The sequence below is a fragment of the Equus asinus genome, chromosome 6 (assembly GCF_041296235.1).
Source record: "Equus asinus isolate D_3611 breed Donkey chromosome 6, EquAss-T2T_v2, whole genome shotgun sequence".
Taxonomy (NCBI): Eukaryota; Metazoa; Chordata; class Mammalia; order Perissodactyla; family Equidae; genus Equus; species Equus asinus.
The window spans coordinates 81108438-81130511 of record NC_091795.1 but is presented as its reverse complement, the minus strand read 5'-3'; the positions used below and the strand labels follow the sequence as shown (position 1 = coordinate 81130511).

The following is a 22074-nucleotide window of genomic DNA, read 5'->3' as shown; positions in this document are numbered from 1 at the left end:
ATTCAATGAAAAGCATAAAATACTACTGAGAGAAATTAAAGACGAACTAAATAGAGAGTTATATCATGTTCATGGTGAAAAAATTCAGTATTTGAAAGATATCAATCCTCCCCAAATTGATACATTGATTCAATGCAATTCCAATCAAAATCCTAGCAAGTATTTTTGCAGATATGCATGAAATGATTATAAAATTTATATGTAAGTGCAAAGAAACCAGTATAAGCAAAATAATTTTGAAAGAAGAGAACTAAGTTAGAGGGGGTCCTACTACCTGGTTTCAAGATTTACTACAAAAACATGAAAATCAAGACAATGTGATAATGGCTTAAGTAAAGACGTATAAATAATTAGAAACAGCAAATCTGGTTTAGACCCAAACGTATGGGGTCAACTGATTTTTGACCAAGGTGTAAAGGTAGTTCCATGGGAAAAGAAGAGTCTTCCCAACAAACTGCACCAGGACATTTGGATATTCATAAGCAAAAAAAAGACTCAGTCTTTACCTCACATCATACATAAAAGTTAACTTGAAATGGATCACAGACTAAAATGTAAAGCTAAACAGCAAAACTTCCAGAATACAGGAGAAAATCTTTGTGATCTTATTAGGAAAAGATTTCTTAGACACGATACCAACAGCGTGACACATAAAAGAGGACCTTGATACATTGGACTTCATCAAAATTAAGACATTGAAAAGATAAGCCACAGACAGCAAGAAAATATCTGCAATTCACAAATCTCATGAAGGACTTAGATCCTGATATACAAAGAACTCTGAAAACTCAATAATAAGAAAAACAACTCAATTGAATAAAATGGGCAAAACATTTGAACAGACACTACACCACAAGATACACAGAAGGCAAATAAACACATGAAAGAAACTCAGTATCTTTGGTCATTAGGGAAACACAAATTAAAACCACAATGAGATATTACTATATTCCTATTAGAATGTCCAAAACTAGACAGACAGACCATGAAAAGCAGTTAGTAACTGGAACTCTCATATATTGCTGGTGGGAATGCAAAATGATATAACTACTTTGGGAAAACAGTTTGGCAGTTTCTTAAAAGCTAAAAATACATCTATCATATGGTCCAGCCAATCTACTCTTTGGTATTTGTCCAAGAGAAAAGAAATATACGTCCACATAAAGACCTGTGGGTGAATGTTCACAGCAGCTTTATTCAGAACAGCCCTAAACTGGAAACAATTCAAATGTCCATCATTTGGTGAATGGATAAACAAATTATGGTATATCTAAACAATGGAATAACACTTGGCAATAAGAAGTAACAAACTGCTTATACGTGCAACAACATGGATGAATCCCAAAAGCATTATGCTAAATGAAAGAAGACACAAAAAGCTACATATTAGAAATGTTCTATTGTATGATTATGGTAGTGTTTACACAGCTATATACATTCATCAAAACTCAAATTATACACTAAACATTGGTAAATTTATTATTATGTAAATAACATCTCAATAATGCTGATTTTAAGAAATGCAAGAGGGTGATGAACACACAATCTGGAATAGTGGTTTCCTTGGGTGAGGGGAGGCAAAGAAATTGCACAGAGCGAGGCCACACATTAGCAGATGTCAATTATTGGTAATATTCTCAGACTGGTTGTTTTATACACGTTTACTATATTACCAAAACAGACACCAAACACTGAAGGAGGGTTATCACAGATAATGACACAGGCAATTTAAGAACCAAAAATAATGACTTAATTCAATTCCGTGCTCCTGATGTCCAAATTATAAAGTAAAATAGAAACTGGGGTGATGTTTAAAAGGATTTAGTATTAACTATTTTTAGAAAACTTCACTCTTCAGAATGATGACTCATTTCTTAAGAGTGAGTTTCACTCTAACCAGTATTCAAGATATTAACTCTTTAAACATGAAAACATGAATGCATAAAGATATATACACCCCTATGTTCACTGCAGCATTATTCACAATAGCTAAGACTTGTAAGCAACCTAGGTGCTCATCAAGGGACGAATGGATAAAGAAGATGTGGTGTATATATGCAATGGAATACTACTCAGCCATAAAAAAGGATGAAACCTCGCCATCTGTGACAATACAGATGGACCTTGAGGGTATTATGCTAAACAAAATAAGTCAGAGGGAGAAAGTTAAACACCATATGATCTCACTAATAAATAGAAGATAAAAACAACAACAAACACACACACAGAGACAGAGATTGGACTGGTAGTTATCAGAGGGAAAGGGGTGAGGGGGGAGGGCCAAAGGGGTGATTAGGTACACGTGTGTGGTGATGGACTGTAATTAGTCTTCGGATGGTGAACATGATAAAATTTACACAGAAATCGAAATATAATGATGTACACCTGAAATTTATATACTACTATACACCAATGTTACTGCAATAAAAACGAAAAAGATATTAATTCTTTAAGAAAATAAATAATTTGATGTGGCCCAACTCTGAGGCACGCTAACACTTACCCAGGGGTTCCACCAATTGGTCAACCAGTCCCATTTTCTTTGCTCTGTCTGCACGAATGTTTCTACCAGTCAGCATCATGTCGAAAGCAGCAGGCACTCCCACCTAACACGCAAGCAAGGACCAGAGCAAAAGAGGAAAAAACATTAGAGTGCTAATTACAGCTTACAAATTATTCAACTGAGCAAAATAAATATTAAAATGAGAAAGGTCAAAACAGATTTTTATGCTATTTATCAGTTAAATTTTACATAATAATACTTATTTAGGTAACTTTTAGGATTAGAAACTTTCCTCCAGCTGAAGCAAAAATGTCTTTATATCTCTTCTTTTAATTCAATATGTAGGATTTCTGTCTTATGGAATTGATAAGGTGGAGAAATAATTTCATGTTTCCCAAAATTGTGCATTTATGTCATCCTGAATTTCTTCTCTATCATTTATAGAACATTTAAAATTCCTATATTGGAACTAGTGGAGACTGAGAAACCTGACAGTTTTGACAACGTCTTTAGAAAGAATATTAGGCTCAACAAAAATAGAATTAAGCTAGGACTTCTTATGTAGGTACTAGAAGAATGGCTTATAGCAACATTCAAATACCAACCATAATAAAACAAAACAAAAGAAACTCAGCAGTATTTTCTACATACATATAAGGCTTATTCATTCTTTCAATAAATCCTCTTGAGAATTCCTATGAAAGAATGTATACTATTTATTATCAGGTTTATTATACCGTAAACCTTCCTATTTTTCTGCACCCAGCTCACATCAACTTCCCTCCAAAGAGTATTTCTGCTGAGCGTTGCTTTCACTGAGGAATCTACAGCGCCAGAAGCTATGAGGTTCAGTTGCCCTGGAGCCTGATGTTCAGATTGCTCTGCAGCCTCCAGGTCTGATGGGCCTTCGCCTCTCCTTAAGAATTCAAAAGCCTGATGGGCCTCTTTTGGTTCTATAGAACACAGCAAGGAAATCATCCAAAATCAGGGGAAAGGTCTGCTTCATATTTATCGTGAAATATGACCCACAGATTTGAAAAATGGGTAAGATGATACCGTGCAGAGAAGGAACAATGAAACTATAAGCTCCAGACAGGGAAGACATGTATCTTATTTATCTTTATTCCTTCTTCAAGGACTAACAAAGACCTTCATTAATAATTTTAATCAAGGCCACATTGAGGTAGCGTCCCACATGCCACAACTATGAATGACCCACAACTAAAATATACAACTATGTACTGGGGGGATTTGGGGAGAAAAAGCAGAGGAAAAAAAAAGGGGGGGCTGGCCCCGTGGCCGAGTGGTTGTTCTTGTGCTCTGCTTCGGCAGCCCAGGGTTTTGCCGGTTCAAATCCTGGGTGTGGACATGGCACCGCTCATCAAGCCATGCTGAGGTGGCATCCCATATGTCACAACTAGAAGGACCCACAACTAAAAATACATGACTATGTACTGGGGGGCTTTGGGGAGGAAAACGAAAAATAAAATCTTTAAAAAAATAATAATTTTGATCAAGGAATTGAAAAAATAAACAAATATCAGGAAGAAAAATTTGATCCTATACACTCACATATTATTTGGTTTCTAAATTCTGCAATGAATAGCCACATTATGCCTTTTGTACAAGAGGAAATAGATCTAAAGGGGCATATAGGTACCGAGGTTCTGAAGTTCAGAATAGGGTCTCAAACTCACCATTTTGGGCAGCCTTTGTGTGCCTCCTGCTCCTGGTAAGATCCCCAGCAAAACTTCAGGGGAACCTAACACTGTTTTTTTATCTTTTGTTGCTATTCTGTATTGGCATGAAATGGCAAGCTTCAAACAAATGAAAGAAAATTAGAAAGTTAGAAAATGTAACTGTAACATCTTAGGATCTGTGAAGGTCTAAAGATTACTTACAAAGTGGGAATGTGCCCACAGAATAAACTGAAATTTTTTGGCTGGCATTTGATGCTTTCTACAATTTACCTTTTCAGTCTTATTTCATACTTTTCCACTAATTTAATAACCTCTTTTGGGGTTGCAGATCTCCTTAAAAATCTACTGAAAGCTCTGGAAGCTCTCAACAGAAAAAGACATACATAATTGTACACGCAGTCCAGGTTGAGAAGCTCTCTATCTAAACAGACTCTCCTTTCCGATGAGCACGCCTCCTTACGGCGTCCCATTACGCTCCGCTTAGACTTGTCTTTGATCACACCACACCATACACGGAATGCTTTTTTCCCACTATTTTCTGGTTAACCAAATTCTGCCCATCATTTAGGACCAGGCACATATTTCCTTATTTAATATATGTGAAAGTGCCACGCATAGAGCCCAGCAGGTGATACATGCTCAATAAATGCTATTTTCTTTTACCCTCCTTCTTTCCCACATGCTCCAGTCTAATAAGCATCTCTTCTCTCAAATTTGATATTATTTACCATATTTACTACTCACAAAGCACTTACATGTATTATTATGCATTGTGTGTTTCAATTAGACTCAAGCAGCTCAAGAGCACAGATCGCACTTCTGAGTCTTTGCCTCACAAACTGGAACCAGGTTTTTAGAATTGAAAGGGACCTTAAGGAGCTAGTTCAAATCTTCTCAACTTATCAATGAAAATATCACACTTTGGTTCACTAGCTCTGTGCCATGAGAATAAGCATTAAAACCTATCCAGAAGTCTGACAGCTAAAAAGAAAGCTGGTTCTCCTCCAAGAACTTTTTGCAGGCAAAACGGTAGCCTAAAGGTTCACAGCTGATGCATCTCCCCAGTGAGCTGAACAGTCTCAGCGACTTTGGGATCAATCTATACCTCAAGTCCTCCTCCTAGGCAGGATCCACTGATGGCCGCCACAATAGGCTTTGGGGACTTCTCAAGTTTCTCAAAGATTCTCTGTCCTTCCTGGGATATTTGCGTTACCTCTTGATTGGTCTTGCAAGCAGCTAACATGCTGCAGGAAACATGAAAGCAGAGAAGGAAAGCAACCAGGATGAAACTACAGCCTACTTTGTTTAATACCTCATCTGCTATATCCCTATCCTGTCACATACCAATATTTGGTGGTGAATCTTCAAATACTCAGAATTTTAAGAATGGTTTTGCCTCAGATAGTACTAACATCAAGCGACATCGTCTCTCTATAACGAGTGTTAAATTTCCAGATTCAGAGAACATGAAACAAAACGTGTTGCATAATTTATTTTTGTTTCTATAACAAATCACTAAATTACAAAGCTCTGTACACGAGAAAATCATTTTCTGGTATTTTCACTTTCAGATTAAACATTTTCACTATCAGGTAGCTTTCAGATTAAACAGCAATCAAAATTACAGGAGAAAAAGCTTTCAACTTGTTTAGAGGGATCTAAAACCTTTAAATAGATCCCTAATGATTAAAATGATCTGCTACAATAATATCGTACTCAATGACCTTGGATTTCAATTTGTTTCATTTGCTACTTGCTTTGTTTCTGAACACATTTAAGCCATGGATTTTGTACTTTTGATCAACCATAACTACTTTTTCATCATTGTATATGCTGGGAGTTGCTCAGCTAGCCTCATGTAAGCTGCAAGTATTTCCCTATGGCTAGAGGTAGCTACTGTCAGGCACAGCAGCATCTTGCTAGGCTCAAATAACCAAGCTAGAAGAAAAAGCACTTGATACACATAATTTTGCTTTTTTTTTTTTTTAAAGATTTTATTTTTTTCCTTTTTCTCCCCAAAGCCCCCCGGTACATAGTTGTATATTCTTCGTTGTGGGTCCTTCTAGTTGTGGCATGTGGGATGCTGCCTCAGCGTGGTTTGATGAGCAGTGCCATGTCCGCGCCCAGGATTCGAACCAACGAAACACCGGGCCGCCTGCAGCGGAGCGCGCGAACTTAACCACTCGGCCACGGGGCCAGCCCCATAATTTTGCTTTTTTAAAAAAATAAACATTAAATAAATAGGATATTTATAAATTTCTAATTACTATACATAAACATAAAGGGGTACACAATGTGGAGCAAGGTTTAAAAATAGGGGCCGGCCCCATGGCCAAGTGGTTGGGTTCACACACTCTGCGTTGGTGGCCCAGGGTTTCACTGGTTCAAATCCTGGGCAGGGACATGGCGCTGCTCATTGGGCCACGCTGAGGTGGCGTCCCACATGCCACAACTAGAAGGACCCACAACGAAAAACATACAACTATGTACCAGGGGGCTTTGGGAGAAAAAGGAAAAACAAAAAATCTTTAAAAAAATATATACATACAAACACCTTAAGTATAAATTGCTAAGCCTATAATGCTGGCTATCATTGCCTAAAGTATAAAGAAAAATATAACAAATACCCATATTTTGAAAGAATTAGCAACTGTTAACATTTTAACCGATTAAACTAACACTAAGATATCATTTCTCCTCCTTATATATGCCTTAAAGAATTGTAAACAAGTTATATACACAAACATCCTACCATTTAAAAAAAAGAAAGAAAATATTAGCTGTATCAGTAATGTTCCCTTTGACAATCTCAAGTCCTACAGGGCACGTCATTTACCCTGAAACAACCATTTTCGTGTTTGTAGTGCATCCTTCCAGACTAACTACATAGTAGTATGCATAAATAATATAAAAAAGTATTCATGGATGGTTTAAAAATGTTTCCATAAACTATATACTGTAAAAAACATTCTGCAACTCATTTTTTTCCTTAAAATTAATATTATGTCTTTGAGTTCTAACATCATGTTGTAGATCTAGTTAATTCCTTTGAACTGTTTTGTAATATTTTATCATACGAATGTTCCACATTTTACTTATTCACTTCCCTAGTGACTGACATTCAGCTTGTTTCAAATTCTTCATTATTTTAAAATTATACAGGACTGAATCACACCTTTATACCAGTGGGTCCTTAGAAACCAGTGGTGGGATTTCTCTAGCATATATACCTAGAAGAGGTATCGCTGGATTATATGACGCACGCATTTTCAATTTTACCAAACGCTGCCAAATTGCTTCCCAAAGTGGCTGTACCAATTGGTATTCCCACTAGTAATATATTAATTTTCTCATTTTCCCAAGTCCCTGCCAACACGATATTTTCAGACTTTTAAATGTTTGCTGGTCTGATGGGTAGCAAAAACGGCATCTCACTATCAGTTTTAGTTTTACAGTATTTTTTATTTTATTCAAATATTCCTCCTTGAACTGCTTTCGACTTGTTTAAGGAAAGGCGATATTTAGTTTTACACATGGTTTAAACAACAAGCCCCTCTTTTTTATCAACTTTCTTATACCCTTGAAAATAACTTAAAAAAAAAAACTTTCAAAGAATTTACTTCCACCTTCCTTCAAAAGGAAGAATGATTAGGCCTAAGAAACATAGTATTAGCTGAGATAAAGGTGACTTCACATTTCCTAAAACTTACTTGATATCAGCACCTGCAATAAAACAGCCTGGCTTTGATGAGATAAGGACGGCACTTCTGATTTGATCGCTGGCCCAGATTTCATTCATGACTTCTACGAACTCTGATTGCAGTTCCTTATTCAGTGTATTTACCTGCCAAAGGGAAATACACATGAGTCTAAGGGTTTAAAATTTGAAATACTAGATGTGCAAATCACCATCGAGTGCTATTTTGATTGTAGGAAATGTTTATTCAGCAGAAATAAATCGTTAGAAGCAAGAAAGAGAGGCAGGGGAAAAAATCCAAACCCAGGAGCTTACTACTCAGGCAGCTTTGGCCAACTAGAAGCATCATTCCTTTTAAAAACAGGTTTACTCAAAGGAGGAACTCAGGGTCACAGACCGAAGAGTTTGACTCATATGCAGGCTATAAATAAGTCTACAAACATTCATTGGTATGGAAAAAATTTGTATAATGTTAAGGAAAAAAAGGAATCAAAATTAGACATATAGTATGATCTTAATTTTGTAACTATTGTTTGTTGAAACTGCATTAAATGTTAAAGGTGACTATCTTTGGGGTTGGGGTATGAATGACTATTATTTTCTTCATTATAGTTTTAAAATTTCCTACCAAAGGCATGTGTTATTTTTGTGTTCAGGAAAAATACCCAACTTAGAAAATTCTAAAAAATATCTTAAGTTTGACTCATTGGTCAGTGGGTGCCAAGATTTACTCTAGTGAGGGGGACTGGCTCTTATTTTCCTTAATTCGTGATAGTTGTTAACTGCTTCCATCTAGGTCCTCCTATTTCATCTAGGCTTCTGGTAACAAGATTTCTGAAATGTGAAACCTTTACACCAATAAATAAAGAAAACTCTTCTTGGCAAAAGACTGCATTAATGCTGCAAGCTTTATTGAAATTGCCAAAAACAAATGAAACTCCACTTTAAATAGAACTTGACTTGAACTACGTGAACAGCACCAAATCATTCAGATCCCTCAGGAAGCTTAACCACATTTCACCCAGCCAGCTTACCCTAAATAATGACTCAGGTCAGGCAGGTAAGGAAGAAAGCAGATTTCATAACCTCACGGTTAAGATGGGCAGGAGAGTTTTGACTCTTATAAACAAAGTTTATCCTTTGGTTCTTATATGTCATCCCATCATTCAACACCGTAACAGACAGCTAGTTTTATTAATCCTTGATGTTAATCTGACACCTACAGTCACCTAGAAGGAGTTCTTAAACAAGAACCACTGCTTCAGAAAACTGCAATCCTTAGGCAATTTGTTAAACTCTCATAACTGATTTTACTATCAAAACTCCAAGTTTGCCAGGCCGGCCCAGTGGCGTAGCAGTTAAGTTCACATGCTCTGCTTCAGCAGCCCAGGATTCGCAGGTTCGGATCCTGGGCGCAGACCTAACACTGCTTGTCAAGCCACACTGTAGCAGCATCCCACATAAAACGGAGGAAGATTGGCACAGGTATTAGCTCAGCGCCCAATCTTCCTCAAGCAGAAAGAGGAAGATTGGCAACAGATACTAGCTCAGGGGAAATCTTCCTCACAAAACAAAAAACAAAAAATCAAACTGTAAGTTTTGATAAGATTACTGCCAAATTGGTGGATTTATTTCTTTCCCATTCAGGACTGGATTCATAAACGTAGTTAGTAGAAACAAACTGCAGCAAGTTAAATTAGGTACCTTTGAATTGGGTGAGTTAATTCGAACAACTGCCACATCCCCTTTGACTCCATAGTTAATATGGGTTCTGGCTAAAAAGAGAAGGAAAATTTATTTGTAAACATGTTTATTGCTAAATAAATCTAAAAAGCAACATAAGCACGTCAATGAGAAATTAAACTTACTCAGCAAAGCAGAGGACCCTGCAAAGTTGCGGCAAATATAACCTGTAAGAAAAAGGTATTTCAAAATTAATTATTTTACCAAACAGAATTTTTGTAGTACCTGTTATATATAACAAAGCTAGGATTACAACAATAACAAAACTAGAACAATGTGTTCTAGGCCATTATTGTGATCACTACCACATCTTTTTTGTTTCAATTATCATGTCATATGATTACTTGGATACTAGACGTGGTAGGTAGAATAATGGCCCCTCAAAGATGTCCACATCCCCAGAAAACTGTGAACATGTTAGGTTATATGGCAAAGGGGAATTAAGGTTGCAAATTGAGTAAGGTTGCTAATTAGTTGACCTTAAAGGGGACAGTATCCTGGACTATCCAAGTGGGCCCAACGTAGTTACAGAGGGGAAGAGAGAGGCAAAGAGAACCAGAGAAACAGCAGCATGAGAACGACTGGACCCCATCTTGCAAGCTTTGAAGAAGTTAAGGAACACAGGCTGCCTCTAGCAGCTAGAAAAGGCAAGGAAACAGATTCTCCCTTAGAGCGTCCAGAACGAACACAGCCTGCCAACACCTTGGATTTTAGCCAGTGAGACTCACTTCTGACCTCCACAACTATAAGATAATAAATTTGTACTGTTTCAGACACTAAGCTTGTGGAACTTTGTTATAGTAGCAATAGGAAATGACTACACTTAGAACTAAGAAATCTACAAAGCAATACATTATGTCAGTTCCTAATATGTATCTCAACCATGTTCTCTAGACCTGTCCTCTTGCATTTTTACGGAGAGATGGACTTTTAGTGTTATGAAAAGTAAAATCAAGGGGCACTGGTGGCTGTTATAAATCAAACAGTCTATGTCACACTTTGCTATTTTAAGAATTTATAAGTGAAAAAATCTGTGTTGCACTCAACAAGAACACTCCTACTCCATGGGTAACAAAGACCAGCTATTCTCCTCCCTCTTTCCTAATCACTTCACTAATTGAGGCTCTCCAGCACAATGATCAGATGATCTTTTGAGCACAAGTCATCACAAGAGAAGTCCCAACAGACTACAATCTGGACTCTGGATAGAAGGTAAGGAACATGGGGAAATTCTAGGCAAAAATTCCAAGTTCGTTCTGGGCATTACTCTACCTGCTTTCTAGCATTAAAGGCTCCTCTCTTCCCTGCGCTTAACCAACATCTGCTGTAGGCGGTAACCAAACTGTTCTGGAGGCCACCACAGGGTCAACATCCCTTAATTACAACTTCTAATCTTTCAAAACACTCTGCTCTTTCTGCCTCTGTCTTTCGTATTCATGGTTCATCTCAAACCACATCTCCTGTGCACCTCTTTAACTCCTTACTCCTTCTCCCTACCCACATCTTCCAAATCTTGTCCAATTATCTTAGGAACATGTTTTCTCTCTCTTTGGCTCCAAAAATAAAAACAAATCATCCCTTAATAATTGATAACTGTAATAGCAGAACACATGAAACACTTGTACCAAGCAAAAGGCATAAGTTTTAAAGTAATATCAAAGATGATAAAGAACTAGTGCTTTAATACCATCCAGTGGCTCCTTCTCTAGTTATACTAGCTTTCCTCAAGTATAAATTCTTTAATTCTTAATTAATAGTATTAAAACTTTTTTATTTCTAATTGTCCTTGAAATATACTGCATTGGGCAATATTAGGGGCTAAATGGTCTTGGAATCCACAGATGTAATTTAGGAGAGTGTGGAGTGCCTGTCTAACTTAGGAGTGCTATTATTAAAAAAAAAAGTTAAAATCCCTAGCAACCTCTCAGTGGCTAAACCTTTCCACCAGCCTATGATCACCTGTCTCTCTCTGTGCCTACTCTCTTACTCTAAATCCCCTACCTTCATCAGGTTCAGAATTTGAAGGATGTCAACAAGAGTCTAAGATGTGCCTTAGCATGCAAGGATAATCAAGGGCCCTGGACAATAAAATCAAACCATTTCGCGGGTGACGTCAGCAACATGGCGGAGTGAGCAGCTTTTTTTGTCTCTCCCCCTTTGAACTACAACTAATTGGACATTCATCAGTTAACAAAGGATATCCACACAGCATCTCAGGACACCTGAGAGACCCGTGCTGCTATACATCAGAAGGTGGACAGACATTGCCCTGGGAGGAGGTGGAGATAAGTGAAAACTCCCTGATCCCCAGACAGTCTAGTACCTGCAAGTGACTTTCTTCCAGTGGACACGCTCATAGCATTGCCACGCACCAAGGGTGGGCATGTGCGCACATCGGCGGAGCGACAGTGGAAACAGGTCACCACAGCCCTACCTAAGCCCCCCACGATTGCCCCTAAGCCCAGTGGGAAAATCCATGGTCCCAGAGCAGCCGCAGGGAAAGCCTCTACTCAGCATTAGCAGAGAAGCCTCACCCAGCATTCAGAATGCTGGGATGCCCCGGGGCAGGAGGATCGTGGGCGGTGCAGCAACCCACCAGTTGCCTCTGACTCACGGTCTCCTGCTGTGGCCCAGAGGGAGCAAGGGAGACCAAGTGAGTTCATGTGAGTGGGCGGTGGCAGGTTGGAGTCCCAGCAAGCCCACTCCACGGGCCAGGGGGAAAATCCACGGTCCCATAGCAGCCACAGCAAAAGCCTCTGCACAGTGTTAGCGGAGAGGCCCCGCCTGGCAATCACAAGGCTGGAAGGCCCTGAGGCAAAAGTAGCATAGCTGGGTGAGCTAACTACAGACTGCAGTAGATACCCATAGCTCTGCTGTGGCCTATAGCAGACAAGTGAGATGTTGCAGGCCCTGACGGTGACAGAGCTGCAAACCTAGGTGAACCTGCTTCCAGCCGCTGTGAAAGTCCATAACACTGCTGCAGACGCTAAGGAGGGATGGTGTCTAGGTGGTCTGCGACAGTAGGCGCCAGCAACCTGAGGCCCCCTTGCAATTGTCCCCACAGCTGACGAGAGACTCCACAGAACCACTGTGACCACGAGGAGGGGCCCAGGTCTGGTCAGCAACAGTTGACAGGTATCCTGGTTGGTGCAGATTAAACAGCTGCCCACCCCCCCCCCCGCCGCCCCCCCGCCCCAACTCCAGTAGAAGCAGTGGAAGCAGTAACTAAACTCTATCTCTACATGGAGGCACAAATCGACACCATCAAGCAGTATGAAAAAATATATTAAATCTCTAGAACAGAAGGAAAATGACAAGTACCCAGAAAACAATCCCAAAGACTCTGAAATCTATAAACTAAATGATGATGAATTCAAAACAGCCATCATTAAAAAACTCATGAATTAAAAGAGAATACAGATAGACAACTCAACGAGTTCAGGAGCTATGTCACAAAGGAGCTTGATAATATAAAGAAGAATCAATCAGAAATATTGGAGATGAAGAACCCAATAGAGGAGATCAAGAAAAATCTGGACTCTCTGAACAGTAGGGTCAATAATATGGAGGATAGAGTTAGCAATTTGGAGGATAGAAATATAGAGATACTGCAGATAGAGGAGGAGAGAGAACAAAGACTAAAAAGAAATGAAGAAACTCTCCGAGAAATATTTGACTCAATTAGGGAATGCAACATAAGGATTATAGGTATCCCAGAGGGAGAAGAGAAGGAAAAGGGGGCAGAAAGTCTGTTCAAAGAAATAATGGCTGAGAACTTCCCAAACCTGGGGATAGAGATGGAACTCCATGTGACAGAAGCTAATAGATCTCCAAACTTTATCAATGTAAAAAGACCAACCCCAAGGCATATAGTAGTGAAGCTTGCAAAAGTCAATGACAAAGAGAAAATACTAAGGGCAGCAAGGCAGAAGAAAATAACCTACAGAGGAACCCCCATAAGGCTGTCAGCAGATTTCTCAGCAGATACCTTACAGGCTAGAAGAGAGTGGAATGATATATTCAAAACTCTGAAGGACAAAAACTTGCAGCCAAGAATACTCTATCCAGTGAAAATATCCTTCAAATATGATGGAGAAATAAAAACTTTCCCAGATAAACAAAAGTTAAGGGAGTTCATTGCCATAAGACCTCCCCTGCAAGAAATGCTCAGGAAGACCCTCATACCTGAAAAATCAAAAAAAGGAAAGGGGTTACAAAACCCAGAGCAAAGGAGATAAACAGAAAGACAAAATCAGAAGGTTGCAGCTTTCCATCAGAACAGGTTAGCAAAAGTTAAGTATAACATTAAAGATAAAAGGAAGGGAAACACCAAGAATAAATATAATCTTGTCATTTTAACCACAAACTCACAACACAAGAAGGAAGAAAAAAAAATCTGACAATAACAACTTAGAAGGGGAAGAGGAAAGGGATGGAACATCTTAATCTAAGGAAATAAGAGGCTATCATAAAACAGACTATCTCATCTATGAGATGTTTTATACAAACCACTTGGTAACCACTAAACAAATAACAAGAACAAAGACACAAATTACAAATAAGAAGAAAGCCGATATAGAAAACTACCTACCTGAAATAGTAGTCCAAAAATCATGGGACGAGAAACAAAGGAAATGCAAGAGAACGAGGAAACAAGCAATAGAATGGCAGCGGTAGGCCCCCACATTTCAATAATCACTCTAAATGTAAATGGATTGAACTCTCCAATCAAAAGACATAGAGCGGCAGGATGGATTAAAGAACAAGATCCAACAATATGCTGCCTCCAGGAATCACACCTCAGCCCCAAAGACAACACAGACTCAGAGTGAAGGGATGGAAGACGATACTCCAAGCTAATGATGAACATAAGAAAGCAGGTGTCGGGGCTGGCCCCGTGGCCGAGTGGTTAAGTTCGCGCGCTCTGCTGCAGGCGGCCCAGTGTTTCATTGGTTCGAATCCTGGTCGCGGACATGGCACTGCTCATCAAACCACGCTGAGGCAGCGTCCCACATGCCACAACTAGAAGGACCCACAACGAAGACTACACAACTATGTACTGGGGGGCTTTGGGGAGAAAAAGGAAAAAAAATAAAATCTTTAATAAAAAAAAAAAAAGAAAAGAAAGCAGGTGTTGCCATACTTCTATCAGACAAAGTAGACTTCAAAGCAAAATAGATAAAGAAAGACAAAGAGGGGCAGTATATAACGATAAAAGGGACACTCCACCAAGACGACATAACACATAAATATACACGCACCCAACACAGGAGCACCAAAATTTGTAAAGCAACTATTAACAAAACTCAAAGGAGACATCAACAACAATACAATAACAGTAGGGGACCTCAACACTCCATTACCACCAATGGATAGATCATCCAGACAGAAAGTCAACAAGGAAATTATAGAATTAAATGAAAAATTAGACCAAATGGACTTAATAGATATATATAGAACTCTCCATCCAAAAACAGCAGGTTACACATTCTTCTCAAGTGCACATGGAACATTCTCAAGGATAGACCATATCTTGGGAAACAAAGCAAGCATCAATAAATTCAAGAGGGTTTAAGTAATATCAAGCATCTTTTCTGATCATAATGCTATGAAACTAGAAACCAACTACAAGAATAAAGATGGGAAAGGGGCACAAATGTGGAAACTAAACAACATGCTACTGAACAAACAACGGATTACTGAAGAAATTAAAGAAGAAATCAAATATTATCTGGAGACAAATGAAAACGAAAACATGCCATACCAACTCATTTGGGACGCAGCAAAAGCAGTCCTAAGAGAGAAATTCATTGCAATACAGGCTCACCTCAAAAAATAAGAAAAATCTCAGATAAGCAACCTCAAAAGACACCTAACAGAATTAGAAAAAGAAGACCAAACAAAGCCCAAAGTCAGTAGAAGGAGGGAAATAATAAAAGAGCAGAAATAAATGATATTGAAACAAAAAAGACAATAGAAAGGATCAATGAAACAAAGAGTTGCTTCTTTGAAAAAATAAACAAAATTGACAGACCCTTAGCCAGACTCACTAAGGAAAAAAGAGAGAAGACTCAAATAAATAAAATTAGAAATGAGAGAGGAGAAATCACAATGGATACCACAGAAATACAAAGTATCATAAGACAATACTATGAAAAACTATACGCCAACAAATTGGACAACCAAGAAGAAATGGATAAATTCTTAGACTCTTACAACCTTCCAAAACTGAAGCAGGAAGAAATAGAGAATCTGAATAGACCAATCACAAGTAAAGAAATAGAAACAGTAAGCAAAAACCTCTCCAAAAATAAAAGTCCAGGACCAGATGGCTTCTCTGGAGAATTCTACCAAACATTCAAAAAAGATTTAATACCTATCCTTCTCAAACTATTCCAGAAAATTGAGGAAGATGGAGTGCGCCCTAACACATTCTATGAAGCCAACATTACCCTGATCCCAAAACCTGACAAAGACAACACAAAGAAGGAAAACTACAGGCCAATATCACTGATGAACATAGACGCAAAACTCCTCAACAAAATTTTGGCAAACCGAATACAGCAATACATTAAAAAGATTATGCACCATGATCAAGTGGGATTTATACCAGGGACACAGGGATGGTTCAACATCCACAAGTCAATCAACGTGATACACTACATTAACAAACTGAGAAACAAAAACCACATGATCATCTCAATAGATGCAGAGAAAGCATTTGACAAGATCCAACATCCATTTATGATAAAAAGTCTCAATAAAATGGGTATAGAAGGAAAGTACCTCAATATAATAAAGGCCATATATGACAAACCCACAGCCAACATCATACTCAATGGGCAAAAACTGAAAGTCATCCCTCTGAGAACAGGAACAAGACAAGGGTGTTCACTCTCATCACTCTTATTCAACATACTACTGGAGGTTTTGGCCAGAGCAATTAGGCAGAAAAAAGAAATAAAAGGAATCCAAATAGGCAATGAAGAAGTGAAACTCTTGCTGTTTGCAGACGACATGATCTTATATATAGAAAACACCAAAGAATCCATAGGAAAACCATTAGAAATAATCAACAGCTACAGTAAAGTTGCAGGGTATAAAATCAACATACATATATCAGCAGCATTTCTAGACTTTAACAACAAACTAACAGAAAAAGAACTCAAGAACTCAATCCCATTCATAATCGCAACAAAAAGAATAAAATACCTTGGGGTAAATTTAACCAAGGAAGTGAAAGACCTATACGATGAAAACTACAAGACTTTCCTGAAAGAAATTGATGATGACATAAAGAGATGGAAAGACATTCCATGCACATGGATTGGAAAAATGAACATAGTTAAAATGTCCGTACTACCTAAAGCAGTCTACAGACTCAACGCCATCCCAAACAGAATCCCAATGACATTCTTTACAGAAATAGAACAAAGAATCCTAAAATTCATATGGGGCAAGGAAAGACCCTGAATTGCTAAAGCAATCCTGAGAAAAAAGAACAAAGCTGCAGGCATCACAATCCCTGACTTCAAAGCATACTACAAAGCTACACTAATCAAAACAGCATGGTACTAGTACAAAAACAGGTGCACAGATCAATGGAACAGAATTAAAAGCCCAGAAATAAAACCACACATCTATGGACAGCTAATCTTCGACAAAGGAGCTGAGGGCCTACAATGGAGAAAAGAAAGTCTCTTCAACAAATGGTGCTGGGAAAACTAGAAAGCCACATGTAAAAGAATGAAAATTGACCATTCTTTTTCACCATTCACAAAAATAAACTCAAAATGGATGAAAGACCTAAAGATTAGACCTGAAACAATAAGTCTTCTAGAAGAGAATATAGGCAGTACACACTTTGACATCAGTATCAAAAAGATCTTTTTGGACACCATAACCCCTCAGATGAGGGAAACAGGAGAAAGAATAAACAAATGGGACTTCATCAGACTAAAGAGCTTCTTCAAGGCAAGGGAAAACAGGATTGAAACAAAAAAACAACCCACTAAATTGGGAAAAAATATTTACCAGTTATTTATCTGACAAAGGGTTAATCTCCATAATATATAAAGAACTCACACAGCTCAACAACAAAAAATCAAACAACCCGATCAAAAAATGGGCAGGGGACATGAACAGACATTTCTCCAAAGAAGATATACGGATGGCCAAGAGACACATGAAAAGATGTTCATCATCACTGTGCATCAGGGAAACGCAAATCAAAACTACACTAAGATATCACCTTACGTCTGTTAGAATGGCAAAAATAACCAAAACAAAAAGTGACAAATGTTGGAGAGGTTGTGGAGAAAAAGGAACCCTCATACACTGTTGGTGGGAATGCAAACTGGTGCAGCCACTATAGAAAACAGTACGGAGATTTCTCAAAAAATTAAAAATAGAAATACCATATGACCCAGCCATTCCACTACTGGGTAGCTATCCAAAGAACTTGAAATCAGCAATTCCGAAAGTCCCATGCACCCCTATGTTCATCGCAGCATTATTTACAATAGCCAAGACGTGGAAGCAACCTAAGTGCCCATCAACTGATGATTGGATAAAGAAGATATGGTGTATATATACAATGGAATACTACTCAGCCATAAAAAAGGATAAAATTGTCCCATTCACAACAACATGGATGGACCTTGAGGGTATTATGTTAAGTGAAATAAGCCAGATAAAGAAAGATGAACTCTGTACGACTCCACTCATAGGTGGAAATTAAACATATAGACAAAGAGAATCGATTGGTGATTACCAGGGGAAAGGGGGGGTGGGGTGAGGGCACAAAGGGTGAAGTGGTGCACCTACAACATGACTAACAATAATGTACAAGTGAAATTTCACAAGGTTGTAAACTATCATAATCTTAATAAAAAATTTAAAAAAAAATCAAACCATTTCGGTTATTTTTTTTTTTTTTTTGAGGAAGATTAGCCCTGAGCTAACATCAGCCAATCCTGCTCTTTTTGTTGAGGAAGACTGGCCCTGAGCTAACATTCTTGCCCATCTTCCTCTACTTTATACGTGGGACGCCTACCACAACATGGCTTTCGCCAAGCAGTGCATTATCTGCACCCGGGATCTGAAGGGGCGAACCCCGGGCTGCCGAGAAGCAGAACGTGTGAACTTAACTGCTGCGCCACTGGGCCGGCCCCCATTTCGGGCATTTTATGTCATGGTGGTATTCTAAACCCAATTTTAAACATCAACTCTACCAAAAATACTTTCTACATGATTTAGAAACAAACCTTAGAACCATACCTAGTCCCAAGTTGAGAATGGCCCATATTTGACCAGGAGGCAGAGACCCTTCGGGAGTGGGGAACTATTACACATGGCCAAAGCAGGACCAAGAGACTATCCAACATATCCAGCTGGACTGGGATTCCCATAGCAGTACTGAGAAGTGATTCCAGCAGAACTATGTTGGGCACTAAAAAGAGATGGGGAGGCTCAAATACACTCAGGAATTCCTGGGCGAAAGAGAACCTAGAACCACAGAATCAGAATTTCAGGGAGCTGAGCCTCAGAATCTGTATTTTTTTAAAAGGTAAGTAGAGAGCAAACTAATGGGCATGCGGGAACCACTGACTTAGAGAACCCACTGACGGTGGAGTGGCTTAGGAGAGGACCACCAACAGCAGCCAAGGCTCTTGCTTCCTCTCTCTCTCTCCTGCAGTTCTTTAAGGGAGGGGAAAAGAAGGCACAGAATGTAGCACCTTTATATTGGCAAAACAACATATTTTTAAGGCAAAGCAACACATTATTTAAAAAAAAAAAAGAGAGAGAAAACTGTGTAGGTGGCACCAGAACCAGAGTGAGGTGATCTCTGGCTCTGTTTTCATGTTTTCTTTAAGCAATCCAACTCAGCCCTCTTAGTGCAAAGACAAAGGACCTGAGAGCCAAAAGACTTGGCTTCAACCATCAAGTTTATAGTTTACTGGCGGTAAGACCATGCATAAGTCTCTTGGTGCATTTCAGTATTCTTATAAAGACAGAAATAAAAGCGATGTAACGATTACAGGTGAAAGCACTTCTAAGTCAAACTGCCACACCAAAACAAAGATAGAAGCCAGCCACCTCCTCAATCCCCAGTGCTTCTACTTCACTAAGGATATACTCCCCTTCTTTGCTTTTCCATCATTTGAAATCTGTATCATTAGCATTTATCACTCTTCCTTCTCTCTATTTGTATCATGGTTCCAACCTTTTCCACAAAGTCTTATTTTGAGATTCCATCTACAACGATTTTTCCCTTCCCTGCCCCAACTTTGATCTTTATTATCTACTATTTTGTTCTCTACTCACTGCATCTGTAGCAGTTGTTTCCCCCAACTAAACTATAATCTCTTCAAACATCATCTCACAGTCATTCACTCAAGAAAAAATATTTATTGTGGCCTACTATAGGCCATGCACTGTTCTGGGCATGCGGAGTGAATGAAGACAAAAATCCCTCTCATTGTGGAGCTTATATTCGATTGGCAGCAGGGGATACGATTATCCAGAAAAAATCAGTTCCTACTCAGTAGAGATAAATGAAGACGTGAAAATAGTCCTGGGAGAAAAAGAAATCTGCCTGTAAAGTAGAAATTCCAGTGGCAGGGGAACCAGGGAATAGTCAGTTCTAGCTAGAACAGGGTAAAGTGGGTTAGAGTGGAAATGGACTGACTGGGAATGCAGGGTGGGAGGGATGGGGTGGAAAGGGAGAAAAAAATCAAGAAACATAAACCTGTAAATAAGCATGTTGGACGGTAAGTGCCTAAGCAAAAAAGAAAATAGAGCAGGAGATGAGCCGTGAGCAAGGGTTGCAATTTTAAAGATCAAACATTTGAGATAACAAGTTGGTGCTCATTAGCTTAGAGTTCAAGCCATTTTAAACTCTTACCCATTTACCTACCTTACCACTCGCCCCCCCATATAGACAAACAGAAAACCTCCTCTAACTCAATAGAGACAAAAAACAAAGATGAAATCAGTAAACGGACACACACATCTGGAAAAGAATTCCAAACCACAGACAACGAAATCAAGTTGGAGTACACGGTGGCTTTCCTTTTGGAATCTAGCCTTACCTTCTACCTAGTTAGGACAGCTTACTTTAAGCAGCTGGGTGAACTTTAGCCTATATCTCCTGTGCCAGCAAGAGAGAGAAACCTTTGTCCTACTTTATAAAACATTTTAATAATTTAACTCAAGAAGATACCTATAAAACCTAAGACCACAGGGATGGAGAGAGTTGGATTATGCTGACACAAATTTCAAACAAGAAAATGTTAACTTTGGTTGTAACAATCAACAACTTTTCTCAATATTCCCCATTTCACAAATGAGAAAATAGACACAGAAATTAATTGCCCACGGTCACCAGAGGGTAAAAGGCAGAGCCAGATTCAAACCCAGAAGTAGGACTCCAAATTTAATGCTTTTACTTGCTCTGTCATGCTATTTCTCATGTCAAAGAAAATCCATAGTCTCAATCATTCCTTTTACAGATGAGGAAATAAAGCTCAGTTAGATTAAGGTATTTCTCCAAAGTCACATAGCTAATTAGTGACTAGAAACCACATGTCCTGACTACAGGTCAATGTTAGACCAGCTGCTAACCCATAAGAAGTACCTTAAAACCAATGCAGGGGCAAGTTAAAAAATACACATTTGATTTTTTAAAAAGCGTTAAACCAAAAATATGGAAAATAGGAAACAAAACAAAATTATAAGGTAATATGACCAAATGCTAACAAGAGGTATGTGTGAGTAGTAAGAGGATGTGTGATTCTTTTTTCTTAATCCCTTCCCCCAATCTTCACAACATTTCGATTTTTGTAATATGACTGGTACACACACACACACACACACACACACACACACACACACAGCAGTCCTGTGGAAACTAAAAACAGCCATCGAAATAAGAAAGCAGAAAAAGACTCAATCATCCAAAATTAATACCTTACAGTAAAGGGAGACTCCAGTTATCGATCTAAAGACAGCATACTACCCCCGTGGTCCAGGAGCAGAAGGCCATATTACAAATTAAATTTCTAATTAAATAACCAGTATTAAGTACAACATGCAATAAAAAGTTAGTCACATTTCACCTTACAGATTTGAGATGGGAAGAAAATGCTCGCTTTTCCACAATCACCCACTTTAACCCTTTCACTGCCAGTTCGAAGAGAAAAAGAATACAACTAATGCAAGCCAACCGGATATCGTCAGAAACAGGATTAGAAATAGTTCTTAAAATTACCTAACATCTTATTGTTTAAGATAGAGGTATTTGCATATTTTTAAAAATGTTTTTTTCTAGTAAGTTGCAGAAGCTCCCCTTGAAATTCAACATACTTTACATCTACGCTGGGTTATGGGAATCGCACGCGTTGAGCTCCCTACCGAAAAGCGGCAATAGG

The 22074-nt window shown here is 38.6% G+C and overlaps 1 protein-coding gene across 1 annotated transcript in view; it reads right to left on the bottom strand.

Moving 5' to 3' along the window:
- The window catches only part of HADHA (hydroxyacyl-CoA dehydrogenase trifunctional multienzyme complex subunit alpha), a 46806-nt gene that overhangs the window by 23981 nt on the left and 751 nt on the right, over positions 1-22074 (bottom strand). Inside the window, exons 2-7 of the mRNA XM_070512434.1 lie at positions 9769-9810; positions 9605-9675; positions 7914-8047; positions 5309-5447; positions 4201-4320; positions 2504-2606 (exon numbers count right to left, since the gene is read on the bottom strand). Of these exons, the coding sequence (XP_070368535.1) occupies positions 2504-2606; positions 4201-4320; positions 5309-5447; positions 7914-8047; positions 9605-9675; positions 9769-9810 (609 nt within the window). The remainder of the gene's footprint in view (positions 1-2503; positions 2607-4200; positions 4321-5308; positions 5448-7913; positions 8048-9604; positions 9676-9768; positions 9811-22074) is intronic.